At 37.2% G+C, this 23,340-nt stretch overlaps 1 protein-coding gene across 1 annotated transcript in view; it reads right to left on the reverse strand.

Annotated features, from left to right (window-relative positions):
- LOC126375869 (Down syndrome cell adhesion molecule-like protein Dscam2) overlaps positions 1–16,058 on the reverse strand; it is a 168,959-nt gene extending 152,901 nt beyond the window's left edge. The window contains exons 1-2 of the mRNA XM_050022942.1: positions 16,055–16,058; positions 12,997–13,168 (exon numbers count right to left, since the gene is read on the reverse strand). Of these exons, the coding sequence (XP_049878899.1) occupies positions 12,997–13,168; positions 16,055–16,058 (176 nt within the window). The remainder of the gene's footprint in view (positions 1–12,996; positions 13,169–16,054) is intronic.
- Between the last annotated feature and the right edge of the window lie 7,282 nt (positions 16,059–23,340).

Genomic DNA, 23,340 nt, shown 5'->3' on the forward strand with positions numbered 1-23,340 from the left:
CACTGTATAGCAATGACTCCTGTACTCCAGTGGTTGAGCATTGAGCTCACGATCCAGAGGTCCCGGGTTCAAATCTCGGTGGGGATATTATCACAAAAATCCTTAAGTGATCCTTAGTTTGGTTAGGATATTACAGGCTGATCACCTGATTGTTCGAAAGTAAAATGATCCGTGCTTTCCAAAACACGTTAAGCCGTTAGGCTCGGTGACTATTCACTGATGTAAGTACGTAGTCGTTACATGAGTCAGGGACCTTTTCCGGCTCAATAGTAACCCTGACACCAGGGTTGATAAGGTTGGCTATCCACCTGACCATTCAGACGATGGAAGAAGACTGTATGATTATGGTGTATATATATTATATATGTGGAGAAATGCCTTTGTTATTAAAAAAACCTATTATTCAAACTGTTGTCATTGTAATCTCTTTTCGACCCGTGATATTTATTAATATATCGAAGAATATTGTAACATATTGACTATTGACGAAATCAATTCTTAACCATCAACAAATATACGATCTATGTTACCTACTTCACTATAAAACCAATAATATCCGCAGATTTATATTAATATATAAGAAAAAAGCTCTTTTTTTTGTTTATTTTTTTCCCTTTAGAAGAAAAGGAGAGGAAATATTTATATTCCACCCAAGCGATTGCCTTTAAGGTAGCTGGTTTAGGAATTAATATTGTTAAGGTAAATTGAAATGGCAAAAGCCTAATTCAAAGCCATGGCTTTTGTTCCCGGCATGTTTATTTTATTTTCTTCGTTTTGTTTTCATAAAGTTACTTCTATCTTTACGGCTGTGCCGCCGGCGGAATATTATTACTATTAATATTCATATTTTTGTATCCTTTCTTGAAATTGTTTGTTAAACTGGAAGTATTAATCATAACACAAGCTCACGACTAGATTTCCAATTAGGGTAGTCAGAAGTAAATTCATCGCATGGCAAGTTAAGTACTCTCATCCACTAGATGACCTTAGTTGAAATAAGCCCAAATTTAACAATTTTTACGGTAAACGAGTGTCTAATTACATTGTACCTGACTTAATAAATCAGATACCAATTGAAATTAGGCATAAAATCACACCAAAAAACCTCAACAATATATTATAAGTGATGTGTGAATTTGGAGCACCCTGTTTACTATCTTGTTTACTTGTTTGCTGCTTGCCAGTTTCTCGGAATCGCCCGCTCATACGTAGGTATGATGCGCCTCACTTGTGGCGAATTACCTATCCTACCGGTTCTTTCGTCCATGTATGCGTTTGGCGTTTGACATGTGTACTTTATTTGTTGAATAGTGTTATTAATTAGTGGTATACTTCTGAAGTACAAACTGTAACAATAGCGGAATATTGCATTGAGACAAACCTGCAAGGTTTAGCAATGCGATTCAATTGTATCTTTATGTAAAATGTTTTCAACAATAAATTAAAAAAAAAAACCTATGCCTAACCAAAATAAATTTTAAACGGACCTTAATAAAATAACATTAGGTGCATTTTTTTAAGTCGTAGGGCTAACGCAAGCACTCACACAGCCACACACAAACACACACACTCATATATATACACACACAAACACAATTAACATACAAAATGCATGTTTATTTGTTCTTTTCTATCCACAGTTTATTGTCAAATAAATTCAGTTTAACAATGGTGTGCCTCAACTGACGTTATAAAAGATGTAATTGCTGAACACTGCTCCCTGAGATACAGGTCTCCTAGTTCAGGTAGCAGGGTTATGCGTCTGTAACATTTGTGTGTCCTAGCTATAGTATCCAATGTTGTGTCGATCTTTTTCTATGACAATAAACATTTTTTTTATAAAACCTTTGAGACTTCCTGCAGTTGAGTCCATATTTTAATGTAAAATATATAACGTATTATTTCGTGCTTTGTTCTTTTAACACGCCACGTGCATACACGAGCTGGAAACAAGATTATACTAAAAGGAAAGAGAGAACCAGGAAACAGATCGCGATGTAATTGTTTCTGATAGGTGCCGTTGAAATCTGGCAATAAACATACCTAGTTATTACCCGCGGGCCTCAACTGGTGTTTGACTGCGTTTAAGCTTGAAATAAACCACCATCGTATGATCATTCCAACCGGCTTCATTGATTTTCTTTTTAAAATAATAATATAAGTTTTAGGTCCGATGTGTTTGCATGGGATGAACTGTCTGAGAACTGATATTAGGCAGCTAAATTACTCAATTGTATAACTATATTTTTTGTTTATTTATTTTTGTAAAGAACGTCTAGGGCCCTGTGCCGAGGTTTTCTTGCAGCTTCTTTTGCCCGGCTATAGAGGTTGTGAGAAGCTGCAGTAGTTTTAGGCGGATGAGACGTTCGTTATGTAAAAATTGACGATTCAAAGTGTAACTATGTTACCTACTGAATAAAAATATATTTGAATTTGTTATCATGAGTGGCGTGTTTTTATAATAAATATTATATATATATATATCGTAACAGAGGGGGTGTCGGTCGTAACATCATCATCAGAATGGAGGGTGGGCGTTAGAAGACAATAATGGCCGTCATCAGTATCACAATCATTTTATTTACTTCCACATAGTTTTTGTATCACGATTAAATAAAGTCACAGCATAAGGTACACACTCACGGCAACGTCACGGTATTCGTAACGGTTACACAGTCTCTCGTTATCTAGCGCGCATAAGGACGTTAGCGCGAAGGGGCTACTCGCCCTCTACTTGCCCTCCACCACCCATGGTTCCTATATTCGGACCGAATCATCGGGACATGTGAACGTACTTGCTAGGTACTCTTTTCCGATCACACTTTCTTAACGTCCCTACAAGTTATAGGTGAGCGACTATAGCACTCCACGTTCCGATCGTAATTATTCGACACGTCCGCTCAAGACGATGGTTCGCGGTAGACTGCCCGACTAGAACGGCAGTACACGTCCGCTCGACACGACGACTCTGTAGTGACTCCCTCGACTTCACGCAGCTCTGGCCGTACGCCACCTTTCGTCGGAGCGTTGCAACTTCATAACGGAAGTGATGTAACTTCATTTTATTTTCCGATTTGATCAATTTCTCTTCTTAATTCATAACTAACGCCGACACGGCCATCCTGCGTGACACACGTCCTCGTGTGTTAATCTGAAACAATATACCACAGCACAGTATCCAAGTTCGCTCGGTCATTCCTGACCTAACATGAGACTCTAAAGGACTCTGTCCGAGCTCTACTTGAGACTCTACATGAGCTCTACATGAGCTCTACTTGAGACTCTACATGAGCTCTACTTGAGACTCTACATGAGCTCTACTTGAGACTCTACATGAGCTCTACTTGAGACTCTACATGAGCTCTACTTGAGACTCTACATGAGCTCTACTTGAGACTCTACATGAGCTCTACTTGAGACTCTACATGAGCTCTGCTTGAGACTCTACATGAGCTCTGCTTGAGACTCTACATGAGCTCTGCTTGAGACTCTACATGAGCTCTACTTGAGACTACATAAGACTTCAGTACACATATCCCCATCAAGTGGATTTCCCGTGTGCATCACCACACAGAGTAAACAATTTGAAAGAATGCCTCAATCAACAACAATGATCAAAAAATCAAAAAAATATCTTAGACTGTTTATTTTACACACACATACACGGGCACATAAATACTCGGTGATTAGTCAACATTGGCAACCATTTGCCACTTTCATAACAGACCACCATTGGTCAACTCAACAAGGTAATCATATACCACTAAAACCAGGTCCCCATGGACCTAAACAATCACCACACCTCCAGTCGCACACCGCGCCCTGAACAGCCTCTAACGGGACTGCAGTTACGACTACGCTGGAGCCACAGTGCACCTTAATACTCGGTGATAACATTGGCAACCATTTGCCATTTTCATAACAGACCATCATTGGTCATTTCCACAAGGTAATCATATACCACTAAAACCAGGTCCCCATGGACCTACACACTCACCACACCTCCAGTCGCACACCGCGCCCTGAACAGCCTCTAACGGGACTGCAGTTACGACTACGCTGGAAATGCAGCACAACAACAAAAGAGCAAATAACAATACCAAAGTATGTGTGCCGTGTAACATCTTATTCATTCTCTAAATCAGTAACATTTAACTCAGAAGGCAATTCGCTTCGAGGCATTTTTTCCAACTCTATTTCACTTAATCATAATCCAAATCATTTTACTTCGCAATGTTTACTTCACTTCATTACGACTGCTAATTTAACTAAAGTTAACAAAAGAGAACTTTCTGCACTATATTCGTTTGTATCCTATTAAAACTTCCCATCTTTCAAATCAGGTAAAACAGATACGACTCACCAGGCCTTATAAGAATTTCCAATAAAAGATCAACCACTGGTCTTGTGACATGGTTTAGGTCTTCAACAGCGCCGGCGCAGCAAGTCCGGCTGGTATACAACGCGCTGCCACGATGTCGTCACTTTACACGGCTACAGCTCAGGCCGCACCACTTACATCGCCGCTAGCAATCCACCAGTTGCCGAACCACGTGGCAAGTTATGACATGAAACAAAAGAATTCACTGTATTATCGTATTCACATGTCTTTCTTTCAATCGGTTTAAAAAGATTTGATGAATGACGGTAGATAACAAAACACGTGATTTAACTAGAGTTAATTATTATCATTTCATGATTAATTTTCTTTTTGTTTGAAGTGAGAAAATACAACTTTAACCACGCAGGTTAAGCGTGTCTACACCAATTCAAAATATTTTTAGACCAAAATACAAAGATTTGACGATGATGAAAACAGATTGGAAAACGCGGTATGATTGACACGGATTGACACAATATGTCTCGGCAATTTGGTTTTAAAAAAAGCAATTTTCTCATTATTTGAAACGGAAATTCACCCAGCAATAAAGTCAATAACAATAAGGTTCCAGTATGAAAACGACTCACCGTAATAACAGTTTCCAAGTTGAGGTACCATAATTTCCAAACACGACTGCACACAGTATGGAAATATTGTGATGTTCACGCCATCATATCTCACGGCATGTAGTGATGCCGATCATTAACAAGGTCCAGGTCACTTCAAAGTTAGGTCCATCTCCAAATTCAGGCATGACACTACATCTTCATCACGTGGTCACACGAATGTGATAATCATCATAATCTTCTTCTGATAGTGATAATCGAAACTTGCATTGTCTTGTTGTGAACGTCGCATCACGTTGTCTTCATCCAAGTCCACTAATCCCACTTCTGATGTCGTAACAGAGGGGGTGTCGGTCGTAACATCATCATCAGAATGGAGGGTGGGCGTTAGAAGACAATAATGGCCGTCATCAGTATCACAATCATTTTATTTACTTCCACATAGTTTTTGTATCACGATTAAATAAAGTCACAGCATAAGGTACACACTCACGGCAACGTCACGGTATTCGTAACGGTTACACAGTCTCTCGTTATCTAGCGCGCATAAGGACGTTAGCGCGAAGGGGCTACTCGCCCTCTACTTGCCCTCCACCACCCATGGTTCCTATATTCGGACCGAATCATCGGGACATGTGAACGTACTTGCTAGGTACTCTTTTCCGATCACACTTTCTTAACGTCCCTACAAGTTATAGGTGAGCGACTATAGCACTCCACGTTCCGATCGTAATTATTCGACACGTCCGCTCAAGACGATGGTTCGCGGTAGACTGCCCGACTAGAACGGCAGTACACGTCCGCTCGACACGACGACTCTGTAGTGACTCCCTCGACTTCACGCAGCTCTGGCCGTACGCCACCTTTCGTCGGAGCGTTGCAACTTCTTAACGGAAGTGATGTAACTTCATTTTATTTTCCGATTTGATCAATTTCTCTTCTTAATTCATAACTAACGCCGACATATATATATATATATATTTATGCAGGTACAAGTATAATCTTTATTATTTGACATCAGGAACGCATAAAAGTGAAGAATGTATATTAATGTTTATGGTAACAAACTGGATAACACGCAAACACGATCGTTTCACACACTTGACCGAGCTCTCTGTTAGACCAACAGGTTAGGTAGCCGTAGGCCATCTATAATGGTCGAGCCAACTGTGTTAGTAAAACCTGCACTTAAAATAAATTAATAACGAATTTTATTCACTCAGCTAAAAATATATTTTATAAATGTAATATTTATAATACAAAATGTTTACTTCATAATTATCTACTCGAATTCGAGCTATTTCGTATAATGAGAGTATTTTAACAAAAGGGAGCTAAATAATTGGTGTCAATGAATGAAAGCCTCTATTCAAGAGGGATTTTGACGACTTCTGAAGAATATAATTGAAAGCCTCCATAGAGCTTTAGACAAACAACCTTTGTACAGGAATTTCCAATTGAACAAATCTTAATTAATGAAATTATCAACATAAACAGATGTTTACCTAGACAGTCTGGTACTGATGAGAGTGGAAGGAGCAGAAATGGTAGGTCAGGAACGTAGTAAATCCATAAGAGTTATGTATGTGTATGTATGCGTATTTAATTATTAGTAAATTTATACATTATGTATAATATTATCTAGTTTGTATAAACTAGATTTAAAAAAAAAAGAAAGGTAAACATGAAACAGTAGGTCTGGGGCCCTGTGCTGGGAGGTTTTCTGGCCACGTGTTTCCCTCGGCGTTACAGATTCCGATGTGGTAGTAGTTTTACTTCTAGTTATATAATAATATGTAATTTAATTTTCGATGTTCAAAAAGCGTTGACTGCGTGAGCCAATTTTGAAAAATAAATATTTTTGAATTTTTGAATTGATTGTTTTCGTATAATTATTACTAAATGCGAACTTTGGCTTTTGTAGTACCTACTGGATCTCGTAAATAGACAATTTCTATGTGAACTGATTGCCGTTCGCAGCGCAGTTCGTCTACATGCTTTTTTCTTTTTAAATTATAAATTGTATTATTCTGATGAATAAACAATACTACTGTGAAGTTTCATCAAAATCTGTTCATTGGTTTCCGTGTGAAAGAATAACAAGCATTCGCACAAAGGAGATTGGGCGAATCTGGTCTACGAACCTCCACTGATGAGTTTTATATGTAATGAAAGCTTATGCTTTCCCTATGATTCTGGCAAAGTTCTATCAGATTCTGTCCCGGGGTTCTTTTTCTACGGCTATCCTGGCTAAAAATGTGATAAAATACAGTGGGAGCTAAAATCGACTCAAGATTTGTTGCTGAATAACTAAGTCTACATAAATAATTATGTAATATAATGTATATCATTTTAAAGAGGATCTTTTCCAGAATCGAAACTAAAAAAGTCCATGTAAGCGAATTATAGTCAATTTCACAACAGGATGACTATTAATCACTGACGATGTTCAATATAAACGACTAGAAACAATAAATTACTCTAGTTATATGACCAGCTCAATCCTGTCGGCTGCAACCTCAAAATAGTTCACGATCGACCGGCGTAGTGATACAAATAAACTTCGTGAGAGCCTACCACGGTGGCTAGGTTATACCCAGGTTAAAACCGACGTTTCGGTAGATAGTAAAAATATACCTCCAATGGCCCCGATTCCTGCACACACATCCTAATTTTACTTTAAGTTATACCCGTCATTTTCTTATCCGCCGAAAAGGAAAGAGACGGATGAGTGTCAAGAAGATAATTTTAAAATGAATGAATAACCCGTGCGAATAAAATAGGCATATCGCTGGTATGCAATCCGTTTGACGTGCTGTCTATTTAATTTTGTCGGGTTATTTTTAGACGGTTTTGTTTTAGATTTCTGCTTAAAATTGACGTGTATTCCATAAATTTTCAGCATTCCCCATCCAAGAACTAATAGGAACATATTATTATTATTTTCCATAAAAAAATATTTTTCATTCTTCTTTTATTGTATGTCCAGAGATATTATTGAGCTCCCAAAAGCTTATGTAACAACTATTTACTCTAACAATACCTCACGTGCCTTCTAAAGCATGGAGCATTTTACTTTTCGGGTGATCTTTCTGTATTGTCGTCAATCAAACTATTGATTACAATTTGTTTTTTGTGATATGTCCTCATCAGGATTCGCGCCAGGGACCTCCAGATCATGACCCCGACTCAACTACTGAACTACGGAGGCTGTTAAAAGATCTTAAGTTTACCATAATAATATGCTAAATAACCTGATACTGGTAAGTTTTGATGGAGTTTATAATGGTGCACATGACATACGTGAAATTGCTGAAATTTCTAGAAAGCTATTAAAATCTAACCAAAACTTGGCAAGTTTGATAATTACGCCCGTTGGAGACGGAACTTTAAGACTTTATCATTATAAACACTAGTTTTTTATAATAAGGTGAATACATTAATAGCAAATCATCAGCAATATAATATTATCTCGTTTAAAAATAAAATTAAGACATTTGTAATTATTATTAATTTGTAGCTTCAACATTCTGCCAAAAATATATATAATAAAATATATTTATCTTCTAATTTTAATTATTATTTGCCTCCTACTCTCTCTACGCAATACCTTATCTCATATTTAACTGGTTTCATAATTGTATGACAACCAGCAATAATCTATTTACGTGACCAGAATTTACCTTTAGTGATCGTTACTACCTATTCGGGGTATAAGTCTCACTTACTGGCACACACCCTATTCACACATACACACACGCACTCTCACACACCCTCTTAACGAACCTACGCACACATATCCTAACAAATACACCCTCTACATGCATCGTAAACCACACTTTATTAACACAGTTCATTAATTTTCCTTTGTTTGATTATTGTTTAGATTTAAGCATTTTTTTTTTAGTATTTTTGGGATACAGCTGAAAATCAGCGTTGTGCGACTCCTTCAATGTCGGAGTGTCACAACATATTGCCGAGTTGACGTCCCTTTTTATAAATATTTAGGTTTATTATTATGTTCACTCCTACTGTGTACCTATACCTACTTATATCTAAAATAAATTATTTTTATTCTATTCTATTCAAACCAAGACAGTTTTTCATAACATGCCCGGGATGACAAGCAGCTGAATATATTCTTTGATTGTACAGACAAACCAAATCTAATAATCTAAAACATCTTGATTTTGAAATCAAAATAGAATCTGTACCTACACATAGTACAAATAAGCAGAGAAATAGTGTACATAGCCGTACTGGGACTGTTCACGGTAAATACAGTAGTGTCTATTGTTGGAGCGAGTATCTCAGTCGGACGAAATATTCAGAGAGCGATGCATATTTCATATCGGTGCGAATCTCGCCTAACAACGTCCCGATAACTCGACAGTCTGTATTGAACTTTATAATCTTGTGATTTGCAAGCGTTTGGCATGCGCCGCGCTGCCCCGTTGGTAAAGATGTTGTTTCGAATTCACCCACAACGTTAGTATTCCATGATCTGTGGCCACGGCCGCGCCGCAATCATGACGAACCACTTTAATACGTTTGTTTAAAGCTGTTGAACTTATAACTTTCGAGTAGGTTTAGCCGTATTGTTTTATAAATAGTCCGTCTTATTTTACTTTAAGTATGAGTAGGTCATAGAGCAGCACTACCCTCCGGCAGGCCCGGGTAGGTACAAGGTTTTGCTTTTGTTGTCGCAGAACAGGATATTGTGACTTGTTCGTGGACTACATTTAGTTTTTAGAGTAAAGTATCTTTCATTTGAAATGTTTTACTTTTCATTTCCCTAAAGTAAATAAAAAAACAAAAGTTTTTTTGAAACACGTTCTATTATATATTTTACCAAAACAATTCAAATGAACCTTCATTAAAATAAATGGTACTGAAAGATAATTGAGGGTTTTAATTTACTTTCAGTAGATAACAATTAAATATTTTTCCATTTAGTTTATCTATTCTGATGTAGGTATTGGTAAATTAAGTCAATTGAATCATATATTCAAAATAACATTGACTTCAATGATTACTTACTTTTATAGTTACATTTCGTCGTGTCATTGTCATTAATATTACAACCTTGCCACTTAAAAAAAACCAGTACAACCGTGATAAAAATATTTTTCACTTTCGGGGGTTGGTGTCGCCCACGTCCGCTGCCTTCGGCTGCGTTTGTATGTACTACTGGGCCGTTTTCATATGTACCTACCTTGCCCCACAGATTTCTCTGTGCCTAACTATACTGAATATGTATTTACCAATAAGCGTGTACTACCTTAGGCCGCATCTTCACTTAACACCAGATGCGATTGTGATCTAATCTAAAACTATTTTTAATAAAAAATAAATAACAAAGTATAAGCATGTCTCTGTAATTGCCCTTTCGTATTTGAATACTCTTGACATTCTCCCAAACAAATTGCTTCTAAATATACTTAGAGATACCCTGATTACATGGAGTGACTGCATGCGTCACTGGGGCGGATTAATAAATCTGTGGGTAGGAGTCAAGTAGACCGCCTATCCTCAAATGTTAAGGAGGTGGAAGCACTTAGCACGAGAAGTTATGGTATAAAGAAATGGTCGGGTTTAGTCAAAGCGATAGGAGTACAGGCGATTTATTACTTAATTACTTCTCGCATTTTTTGCATTGTGACTCGAAATTCTTGTGATGTCTCCAACACTGTCTTTAAATATCATGACGTTCGTAATTTTCTGTGTATTCTAAAGCAATAAAGAGTGTACAAACAAACAAACAAACGTTCACGTTGATTTTGGCCTGTGCCCAGCGCAGTGGGTTGTATATAGGCTGTTTATATATGAAGATTTTTAAATGCCCCTGTGATGCAGTTATGATCAACTCGCTTGTAACGCAAAATAAATATCCTGTATAATAAACTTAAGATCTTCATCATCAGCCGTACGACGCCCACTGTTGGGCATAGGCCTCCCCCAAGAATCTCCACGACGATCGGTAGTAATCGTTTGTTAAACTTAATATACTGACGTTTTAATCCACGATGAACCTTGAACTACATGCGAGAGTATCTCATTTATTTTGGCGAATTTATTCACAACATGTTGAATATAAAAAAGGGTGGTAGCTGTATTTAAGCCATGGTTGTATGTAAATACTTATGTATATAAAATGCATCACAATTTCTCACTTAGCAGAACACTTTATTTGATTCTTTAGATAATTATTTAGTTTTCCTTTAGTTTTGTTTAGTTCGCGTCAGACTGAGTACTGCGAGGCGGAAGGCTAAAGGGAATCTACTGCCCTATTTTTCCCTAAAAAGTAGCATGAAGAAGAGTGTGGCTCTTAAATTAGTGATGAGATATTTAGTGAAGTAATTATGTTTTGGATGGAGGTAGATATGAAGCCGCAACGTCAAACTGATTCTCCCGATTGTGTTAAGTAATTACTCACGTCATAAAGAATAAGAGTAGTACCTCACTAACCTATGAGGATAGACTCGCTACTCGCGGGTAGTCGGACCACTGCGCTAAGATATTATAACCCCGACTTATAACCGAGTCTGTGACACGTGGAATGTCTTCAGATGTGGAGACGTCTGGGGACTTGGGAGCCACTTGGGTATATTCGTTCTATATTTAACTTTTAATATAGCAAGTTGTTTAGGTTAAGGTAACGATTTTATAAGAAACTCTATTCAAAATGTTTTTTTCTGTTTGAACACTCACGGAAAATTACTAAGGGGTGAATAAAGGGCGCAAGATCCTTCGCAATTAAGGTTTTCGAAATAAATCATCATCACGCAGAACCTCATGCTGTACTGAAACATATTGTATATAAAATTGTCTTATAAGATAAATATTGGCATCAATATGCCTCGGTTCATCAATATCAAGTGCCTCGCGTGACGCCGCTTCAACTCTTGCAATATGTACGAGGGCGTGACACACGCACCTGAGCCTACACTGAATAAGCAAGTATATTGTTTTTGTTCACACAAAACCATAGATATAAAATAACTCTGTACCAAATGTCTAGTTACACAAGTTGATTAGGTATAATTCGACGTAGCGGTTCGTAGCTAATACGTAGCAGTATACCTACGCAACTACGTAGAAACTATGTTGTTAAAAATACGTAATATTTAAATGTTTTTCACTGAGGGTCACTTTTGTGTAAATTATTTGATACGGAACAGAACCTACAGCAACTTTTTAAGATAATAAATAATTTAGTTTCAAAAGTTTATTAGTTTTTAGCTGAACTATCATGAAGAGGTTTTTTTATTTTGACTTATTGTAGATTTGCTGCAGATGGCTGAAAGCTCTCACCCGGTACAAAGTTTAAAATAACAACAGGCCTGAGGGTGCCCAGTTGGGCCCATGAAGAGTTGTTAATGACTATAAATATATAAAAATAAGTAAACCAACTAGTTTCGATCATAGCGCATCGAAAGGAGAGAGAGAATGAATTTAGTAGGCCATCCGCACAACATCGTTTTTTTATCGTGACTTATAATTATTGGATTTGCCACATATGAATAGACCGGAGACTACACTGATATGTAATTTCATTTCTTCTACAAACCTATAAGATAACATGACATAATCTGTATCCCCAAAGGGGTAGGTAGACGTGTATAGTATATACACCCACTCATTGCCAGCTAAGACTTATCTACAAGATTATGAATAGCATAGGGCCCTCCAGAATTTTATTTTACTCCATGTAGAAGTTCTACACTAAAACAGGACTGTTAATTTTCAGTATAAGAATCATTTATTGAACGTAATTATCATGGATAAACTTGTTGAAGGTCAATGTAACATTTTTGAATTTACGTCATTTCGCAAGGTGTTATGGCTGAGGAGAAGAAATGACAAGAAACTGCAACAGCAACACATCTTTTAAAAACCAATTAGGGTATACACTACAAGTTATTTAATAACTAGAGGAACACATTCAATACCAGTCATTTTATCATTTAGGTAGTCATTAATCTTATAATGAGCTATTTTACATAAAGTAAGTACTAGTATTACACCTATAGTAATAGTAAGATTTACCTGAGCGTTGGCACGGTGTCGAGCGCGGTCCCGTCGGCGTGCAGCCAGGCGAGCGTGGGCGGCGGCTGGCCATGCGCCGCGCAGGCTGCGCGCGCGCCGCCGCGGGACGAGAACACCAGTCGCGCCGGCGGCTCCAGCAGGAACACCGGCCCGTGCTCCTGGCCCTCGCCGCCTGCAGGCATAACACACAGTTACTATGACACACGTGCATTACTCTAATCCCTAATTGTGGACAGAGTGACAACTCACAAACAAACCTATGTACATGAAATTATTTTAATAGCTTCCGTAGTCTAGTGGTAGAGTGCTGGGTTAACCTCTCATCTGCTGAGATTTCCCACATTCGAAGGGTTAATGATCAGTAGGTCCGGGTTCGATTACCAATGAGGACATCGATATCAGAGCGATCTATTTCTATGTATCTATAAAGGCAATAGTCTCGGTGCACAAATCGACCTCTTTGACCAGCGTTTTTCTCCTTCGGATCCTGCTTTTTACACTATAGGCTCGGTATGTTTTTCAAATTCAAATTCAAAAATATCTTTATTCAGTAGGTAACATAGTTACACCTTGAATCGTCAATTTTTAAATAACGAACGTCTCATCCGCCTAAAACTACTACAGCTTCTTACAACCTGTACAGCCGGGGAAAAGAAGCTGCAAGAAAAACCTCGGCTCAGGGCCTAACGTTCTTTAAAAAAATAAAATAAACATAAAATATTTTTATACAATTGAGTAATTTAGCTGCCTAATATCAGTTCTCAGACAGTTAATCCCATGCATTCATATCTTCTAAATAATCACTAACTTTATAATATAATTTTTTGTAAAGTTTTTGTTTAACTACTGTCTTAAAAGTAAGTTTTTGTTTAAGTAGGTATGTCTTATGGTAAGAAGACTGATAACTGCATTTAGTAAACGCCGAATCATCAATGTTCAATTTTAAAATACCGTAGATTACATTATAATGTGATCCAAATTCAAATTAAAATTCAAAAATACTTTGAATAATCATTTTTTACATATCAAACGTCTCATCCGCCTAAAACTACTGCAGCTTCTCACAACCTGTACAGCCAGGGAAAAGAAGCTGCAAGAAAAACCTCGGCACAGGGCCCTAGATGTCCTTTAAAAAAAACTGTTATACAATTTAGTGATTTGGCTATCTAATATCATTTCCCAGACAGCTAATCACATTGTTCAATCAAATAAGTTCTAGATAATCACTATTCTTATAACAAGCGTTTTTACAAAGTATCCGTTTAATTGCTCTCTTAAAATTGTTCAAAGATAAATTCAAATATTATATAACTTCTAATTTCCGCCACCAATTTAGACAAGCGTCCCAGCGACAACACATGCATGTACCTTTATAACGTCGTCTGTCTAGCTATTCGTTAGTTATACACGTCCGCCTGTCAGAGTAATCGTGTTAGTCGGGATAATTCGCAAATCTGCGGCGCTGCAAGCTGCGATCGATCTCGGGCTATTCGCATTAGCTTCACGAATAGCTTGCCTGACTCTACGCTACGCCGGGGACACTCGACACTCCGCTATAACAATCTTCTTTGATGTGTTTATTTTGAAATATGGAGTTTTTTTTTGGGATAATGGAGTGCAGAACCACAAGTCACCAGTAACTGTTCGTAGACAATTTGCAGTCTTAGCAATGACGACTTAAGGTGGATAGGGTATTTGACTGGGTCAAAGATAAATTATAAAATGCTAATCTGCAAATAAAAGATGAACACAAATCAATATCATTTTACTTTTCGACTTATTTTCGATTTTTTCTTGTTGTAATAAGGAGTACGACGTTTGACGGCTTTTATTGATGACGTCACAGAAAACTTTCGTTTTGACGTTTCGTAAAAAGTACCTCATTTGACTAGGGTGTCAAATAGCCTATTATGATGAATGATAGGTGTTTTTTATTAAATATAGATTTGTATTTTGTTTCCCTAGCAGTTTCAAAAATAACAAAATATTTTATTTTTAGTAGAAAACCATTACACAACTCATTGAACGTCAAAGTTCTACGTTTGATGGATAGACCCATTAAACTGAGTGAGATAGGCACGGTTTATTAACATTTCCAAGAAAAGTACATCATAAATAATACGTTTTATAAATATTCCATTTCTGCGCAATTCCCAGTTCCTTAATCAGGCACAGGGCATGTCTTATAAATCAAATCTGAGAAACGCTCTTTCGAATTTTTCATGCGAAATGTCAGAATAAAGTGAAGTAAATTGGCTTAGTTAGCAGTAAAAGCTTGTTAGCAGGAAAATGGAATGAAGAGTGCAGTCACAGTGGATTAATTAAAAACGAGGAAGGTCTACACACACGAGCATACACACGCCCGTAATCCCTAATGGGTTGGGCAGAGCCACAAGTAATCAAAGACAAGTTGCAACCCAGTGGTTGCAAGTTTTCTGTTGTTACGATGTCCTAAAATGGATATAATGAAACTTAAGGTAAGAAGGGAACAGCCTATCGCTCATAACATAGTTCATAATGTTACAAACGACACAAAATGAATGAAAACATAAGATAACAAGCTCCCGACTAATTCTCAATTGGGATAGTCAGAGGTAAACCCATCGCAAGACGGACTAAGTAGTTACGCGTCACCGAGTTTTCTGTTATCGCCATCTATGATTGAGGCAATAAATTGTGTTTGTGAAAATGTCACGTGACAAGTTGAATAAATAACTCATTATTAGTGAAAGTTCCGTATCAGAACCAAGCCAGTGACACATAAGACCACAGTGATTGCATCATCATCACCAGCCCATTAACGTCCCCACTGCTGGGGCACGGGCCTTCCCTATGGATGGATAGGGAGATCGGGCCTTAAACCACCACGCGGGCCCAGTGCGGATTGGTGGTTATTAACGACTGCTTAATGCAGTGATTGCATACGAAAACGTAATAGACTACACACCCTAGTCAAATAAGATACTTTTTACGAAACGTCAAAATTAAAGTTTTCTTTGGAGTTTGTATGGAAATACTGTCCTGTGACGTCCTCAATAACAGCTCTGAAACATCTTACTCATTTTTACTTAATTCATAAATAAAGTTCGAAAATAAGTCGAAAAATAAATGAAATTGATTTTTGATCATCTTAGATTGACTTCTATTTCTAGATAAACATTTTATAATTTATCTTTCAAAATCCTTTTATCATTGTTAGTTACACAAAGAATTCATTAATTATTGTAATACAAAGCCGTTCGAGCACAAAATGACAACGCGTAAACCCGCCCCGTTGAAGAACTCATTATTTCGAGTAATTACCGAGACTTGCTCATTTTAGTTCGTAGATTTGTGGTATCAAATTCGCTTCGCATGTAAAGTGTTTCCGAGCCAATAGTGCGGGTTAGTTGCTATTATTCTGGACTGGGTGCGAATAAAAAACAAACTTACATAAAACACATCCAGCTGCTTATCTTCACGGGCATGTTGTAAAAACCGACACACGGTTTATGTCCTTAGGATGAACATCTTAGGACGTTTTTTCCCCTTATTAACTTGATTTTTAACGGATCTTTAAAGATTTATGACGATGGGTAATTATTACCCGACGAGTTATGTGTTGCAGCGGCCGTAGTCACTATAAGTATAATATTGTAACTACCCCCACTTTATTATTATTTGTTGGAACTCGACACACAATACTCAACATATACAGAAGCTCACGCCTTTATCCCTTTAGGGTGGTCAGAGGTACATCATTCGTAAGTTTAACTAAGTACCCACGCCTCACGGAATTTTCTGTAGACCCACGTGATAGGTGGTAGCCGTATCGCCGTTTATAATGGTCGAGCCACCTGTGTTAGTGGAAACTGCACTAAATGATGAATTACTACACATTGGTGCAAGTCCGGTATCGAGGTATAAACCGACGAAGAAAAAAAGCTGTTTGAGAAGAAAGCCGGTGTATCACAGGATCACAGTGGCTTATACAGGGTGTTAGTGACATCATAACGAAAATTTTGAGGGTTGCTTCGGACTATGATTCTCAGTTGATATATTTTTGAATTTTCCGACAGGAAACTCCACTTGATATCAACTCAGAATTACGGTCTGCATCATCCCTCTCAGTATTCCTTACGGGCCACTAACACTCATATCTACTTGTATGTATGTACTTGGACGGGGTGTAAGTGACATCGTAACGAATACTGAGAGGGATGATTCAGCTCATTATTCTGATTTAATATTAAGTGGAATTTTCCATCGCAAAATTCCACTTTATACCTCTATTAACTCGAAATCATGGTCTGAATCATACGTACAGACATACATAAACTCACACATGTTCCCCGAAGGGGTGGGCAGAGCCACAAATAATCAAAAGACTATTTGCAGCTACTTTTGATACATAGTCCTAACATGGATAATCTGATGGATAGATGGATGGTCTGAATCATCCTCCTTAGTATTCGTTACGATGTCACTGTGTGTTTGTCTTATATACATGTGTGTAGTATAATTCGCATTGTGCGTCTGTCTGTCCCTCAGTGCAACACACGTCTGAATCTCAGCCCGTGCCCGGGGGCGGCACGTCACGCGGTCTGCTGACACGACACAAATTGAGGATTAGATTACCGTGATAGAGTTACTTGTGGCATGTGCCTGCGAGAGGCTTCATGTGCACGCGCTCTTGGTTCTATGTTTAGTCAAGCTGTCCTAGAGTCATTTGAGACAAATGTTCCTGTATCTTTCTATACAATGATCGATTATAATGCACGGAGGACCGCGGAAAATGAAAAGAGGGTGAAAGTGAAATCTTGTAGGCTAGTAGATTGGATTTTTTTATGAAAAACACTGCAACGCACTGGATCCGCGTGGTGGAGTATGCTCCATACCTCTAAATAGAAGAAAGAGGTTGGAATGGCCATAACGCGTATTTTGTTTCTATTACTACTAATCCTGCAAACAAATAACCACGACAAATCTTTTATTTACTTCTCAAATTCCATAGCGACTTTACCGAAAATGTATATTTAATGTGTTAGGCTGTAATTTTATCATTACTTTTCGTAAAATACTACATACAAAAAGCATTCCTGTGATTAAAAGAGGTCTCCTTGCATCTTTGTCAATATTAATTAGTTTTTTTTTACCCTGTGGGTTACAATACACAAGATGACGTTTTGATATGGATACTATTGTGAAGTTACGTAAGTATGTCGTAAAGTTTGCGGACGAGTGGAGTGCAAAGTTGAAGTATAATCTATTTACTCATACCTGTACGGCGCGCGTTTCGGTCTCACTTGGCCCTTCCAACCTCTGTCGTCTATTCCGTGCTCCAAACCCCTTCTAGTTTATTTAGGGTAAGCCTGTGTTCAGCAATGGGACGATAGGTTGTTTATGTTATGTTATAATGATAATGGTCTGTCAGTTTGATTCCCGAAAGACCTTGCTAACACCTTCTAAGAACATCTGGCAAGATTTATTTATTTATTTATTTCAACTTCAATACACTATCACTACAGGTAGGACCTAATGCGATAGAATAGTAGCTACAAAGAATAATTACACTGACACAAGTCACATAAACTCACTCAGTACATAAAATACATAAGGTAACCCATCGGAATTCGCTCAGACTACAAACAAAGATATCAATCCTCTCTGCCACACTGTTAATCGTGTCAATTGCTCTTGTGTATGGTGACTTGTTATGTAAAAAGATGACGCCCAGAAGAAAGGAAGTTCGCAGTGAGACACGTAACAGGCTACAAAAAGAAAACCTTAATATTATATAGGTGCTCAGGACTGTAGTGATAATTACGTTAATAGCGAAAACGAAGAAAATGCCATTTAAACAGTTTGTGATGTTATTTTAAAACGACAAAGTAACGATATACTTACTGAAAAATTACCTACATAAGATGCAATTGAAGCAAGAACATAAACACTGGTAAAGTAGAGTTAACATTTGTAGCAATAGTATAAAAGTCACTTTATTCTGGAAAAATCCATAAGAAACTCTTCAATTGTAATGGTTTTAAAGTTAATACTTCTACGATCTGTCAAGAGATGGCGCTAGTAGTCATACTCGGTTGTTAAAGTTAAATAAATTCATAGTTTTCATGTTCATAAATTAACATCATTTGGTCGGTTATATATTTTATACGCTTTAAAAATAATAAATAATTTATCTTATCCTTTTTGGTCTGCTTCGGTATTTTTTTATAATGTCTCTAGTCATAAAGTAAAAGGGAGGTAGATGGATGCGAAATTAGAATGTCAAAGTTTTTTGTGAGGAGATCATCTGGTCATAAGTGTAATGATATTTTAATTTGGAAATTATGGAAATAAGCCAACGCATATGAAGTTTCGTTCCGTGAAGTTTTTTTTATTTAATAGTGTCATTAGTACGAGAAACGGGGTAAGTCCTGTGTATTATGGTCATCGGGAGATATTAGTACAAGTTCACAATTGTGTACCTATTATTATCGTTAGAGCCGTTGTCATAGATTTATTGTGTTGTCTTCGCCCTTACGTCACAGTCGAGTTGATGAACCGGGATTCGTTATTCAAAAGAAAGTCAAATTATCTATTAGAAGTGTCTCGAAATTTCAAACGTAGCAACAGATGATTTGACCATAGCCTAGGGGCTTAGTGTGCAGAAAGGGCTTACGCGGCAAGTCACCCAAACGGATGCGAGTTCGAATCCTGCGTGGAGATACCTTTTTTTATATTTTTATTTTGTTTTCATTGTATTTTGTTTTCATTTTATTTTATTTTCATTTTATTTTGTTTTGTTTTATCTTATTTTGTTTTTATTTTAGTTTTATTTACCCGACTGCCTAGGAGGGTTATAATTTCCTCTTGTACTTTATGGACATTTTAGTTCTATTGGTTTTTTTTTGTTTTGTTTACTTTATTTCATTATATGTTATTAAATTAGGCATAACAGAATCTTTTGTGTCTCTGGGTTTTTTTTTATTTTGGATAACCTAAGTAAATCGCTTATTAATTTAACTGGAGCATTTATTTATTGTCGTGCTTGTGTCGAGAACCCCAGTCATCACACAATACAATAAATAATTGTGTATATTGTACAGAACTGCGGAGTTCTTCCGACCGGAGACGACCCGATGTCACAGAGGCAATGAAATTACCCACATCCAACACCCGAACAATGGTGCTAATTCCTGTAAATAACATCTAATTTTATTTTAAGTTATATCTGTCATTTTCTTATCCGCCGAAAAGGAAAGGGACGGGTAATCGACAAGCATAAAATTTATGGAACACACGTCAATTTTAAGCACAAATCTAAACCAACCGTCTAAAAATTTTACGTCAGTCAATAACCCGACACATTAATTTACTCATTCTTCCTAAAATTAAGAGCTGTCAATCATCCGTCCCTTTCCTTTTCGACGGATATGAAAATGACGGATATAACTTAAAATAAAATTAGGCGGTGTCTGCAGGAATCGGGGCCTACGTGTTACTTATTATATTTATACAATGTTGCTGCTTCTGTGACCTCCTGGTAAATGTACAGTTGTCTGCTTTGTTGCCGCTATACTGTGGTCTACTTGCGTTTTCTTTTGTTTTATTCGAGATATATCACGTTTAGTTAAGATGGTTAGGTATACTAGATGTTTAAATTTTTCTTTATTTGTTTCTTACTGTTCCTGGCCTTAATACCGTTTAACTACTCATATATTCTAATATTTAAGATTTATTTATTTAGGAAGTTCACTCTAAGGTTGCCTGAAAAAAAATTACCAGGAATAAGGATACAGGGTCTCCAGCAACCCGTAGTGGAGGAGTGTGGTGGAGTATGCTGTAGTAGGTAGTATGTATGTAGTAGGGGAGGCCTGTGCCCAGCAGTGGGACATATACAAATAGGTTATTTATGTTATGTTATGTTAAGGGTACAGGTGCCACAGGCTATCATGCTTACTTCAGAAAGTAGTAATCGGGACCAACGGCAACGGCTTTACGAGCCTTCCGAAGCACTAATTGTGTGCGATGGAATTTTTGAATTATAAATAAAAAATATAGTTTAAAAGCTAAAACCACTACGGAAAAATCGCGCTCTAAAAAGCATGAAACAAGAAACTATTTCTCTGAAATTCTTCCGAATAGTGATATTTACGAGATAGCCGTGGTCACATGCCGTGGTAAGCAAACTTTAGAACTGATTGGTATTCGACCACGGCTATCTTTTAAAAACCTCTATTGTTAAATTACGATATAAGTGGTTTAGGACTTAGGAGGTAACAGACGTACATAACCTTTCATTTTGCTTCGCCGCAGTTGAATAAAAAAAGAAGAATATTTGAATTTGTAATATTTTCGAGGCTCTTATGCAAATGCATGTTTTCTACGAGTCCGTCTTACGTCCTAGATTTCCAGTATGTCGTAGTGACGTGTATATTTCCCGCCGGCTTCCATCTGGTTATTCGGGGAACGTCAGACGTTTTCTCACTCGAAGCGCGAGTATTGCCCTGAGTGAGACACTTCTGGGTCCGTGAGTACTCACTCACTCTCCACACTCAGATTTAGGACCACATTTTATTTTTGAAAAGCTTCTATATTTCTTGATGTTTATTTGAATATACCTACTTATATAACCAAAAACACTCAAAAGTAACTCTGTCTGTTACTATATTATGCCTAAACCGCTTTACCAACTGGGACGAAAATTGGCACTCTGATAGATGGAAAAACAGGGATATAGAATTTTTCCATGAATTTTGTCCGCGATGGTAAAGCAGTGGATCCCGGCTACTATTTTTTAAGTACGTATGGAGTATCTCACCCTGACACCAGGGTTGTTGAGTCGGTCATTGACCTTATAACCACCACAAGACAAGAAGTCCATCACTTTAGCCAGATCGTGATAACTTAAATAGAGTTTTAGGTACTAAACGAAGCACAGTACATTTTACTTTCGTGTGCAATCCAAACATGTAAATGAAAACTCAATGGTATTTAAAACCGATGCAAAAAGCCATAGTACAGTTGTAAATCAATACCATTAACATTCACACGGGTTCGAGTGTTTGATTTCGCAATTCTCGTGCAGTCGGAAGCCAAGTTGAACACTCGATGTTCATGCGAACCGCGACATTCGAAACCGGGATTGAAACGTTTTCAGTTCATTTACCATAACTATTTATAAGTGGTTTGTTTTAAATGTTACTTAATGGTATTTATACGGTAATGAAGTAGTTCCCTAGCTGGTAACAATCAAGGGAATTCCATCAGTGTAAGGAAAATCATTTATTGGAAGTTACTAGAGCATGTACGTAAGTACAGTAACATTTATTTCTTATTTCGGCTGATAAGGTGACGTTAGTAGCTCTTATTCGTTTAAGATTGGGAAAAATATATTTTTTGTCTTCTTTTCCAGATTTAAAATTGTCTTTAGACCACGCTTCTTTTTCGTACGAAAATACTCGTGTAACATAGTTTGTGGACAAAGGTGTAAAATACTTTTAAAATAAGCAAATTCACCAAATATTACGGTAACCAACTCTTTGTCGAGGTATTCTGATCGTTATGCATGTACCTATAATAAGCTGTATTGTATTTATTGTACTATACTAAAACGTCTCATTATTTACCTTTCCTGCTTGAGATTTAAAATAAGAAATCCCGTGTTATCCTTTCCCGAACATCTCATAACTCGCGGGACAATCTCCCGAGTACAATATCTGTCCCACTAGCCGGCGGATACGAAAAAATAACTTTTTCAAGCTTTTAATACTTTTATCCTTCGCTTCGGACGGATTTGTTAAAAAAATGACACTCCAGAGAAGCTCTTTGTGCGGGTAATGGATGCGTCAAAGAAACGGGGTGAGCTGCCCGCCCCGCTGGAGTCAATAGCCGAGCTGCTTTGATGTGTCCCAGCGAGAAACAATTTCGATAAGTATCTGGGTTTGAGAGATTGTGGGGATTTGATGGCTCTTGAAAAGGGGTTAATCGTGTTTTATAAAACGATTTAAGTGTGTTTTCTTAGCTTTATGTTTGTGTTGTGATGTTATCTTTTTATATTGGAAAATGTTATTTGAACAACATGATTGATAACTAATAGAGAATGACAACATGGTATTATTAATAATATTTCTTTGTATTGAACACAAAGTCAGATTGTGAACCGATAACTACGTATGTTTAAATATTGTTTTCCCGACCGTTAGAGCAATCAATATTGCTTATACAAATATTTAGTGTAACTTTCAAAAAATACATGTCCAAAAAAAGTGCCTACTCCAATTCTTTTTTTGAAACAAAATATACTTCCAGTTTCACATACATATAATAATATAGCACATAGGTCACGTCTTACGCCTATCTCAC

Source organism: Pectinophora gossypiella, chromosome 2 (assembly GCF_024362695.1).
Source record: "Pectinophora gossypiella chromosome 2, ilPecGoss1.1, whole genome shotgun sequence".
NCBI classification, from domain to species: Eukaryota; Metazoa; Arthropoda; class Insecta; order Lepidoptera; family Gelechiidae; genus Pectinophora; species Pectinophora gossypiella.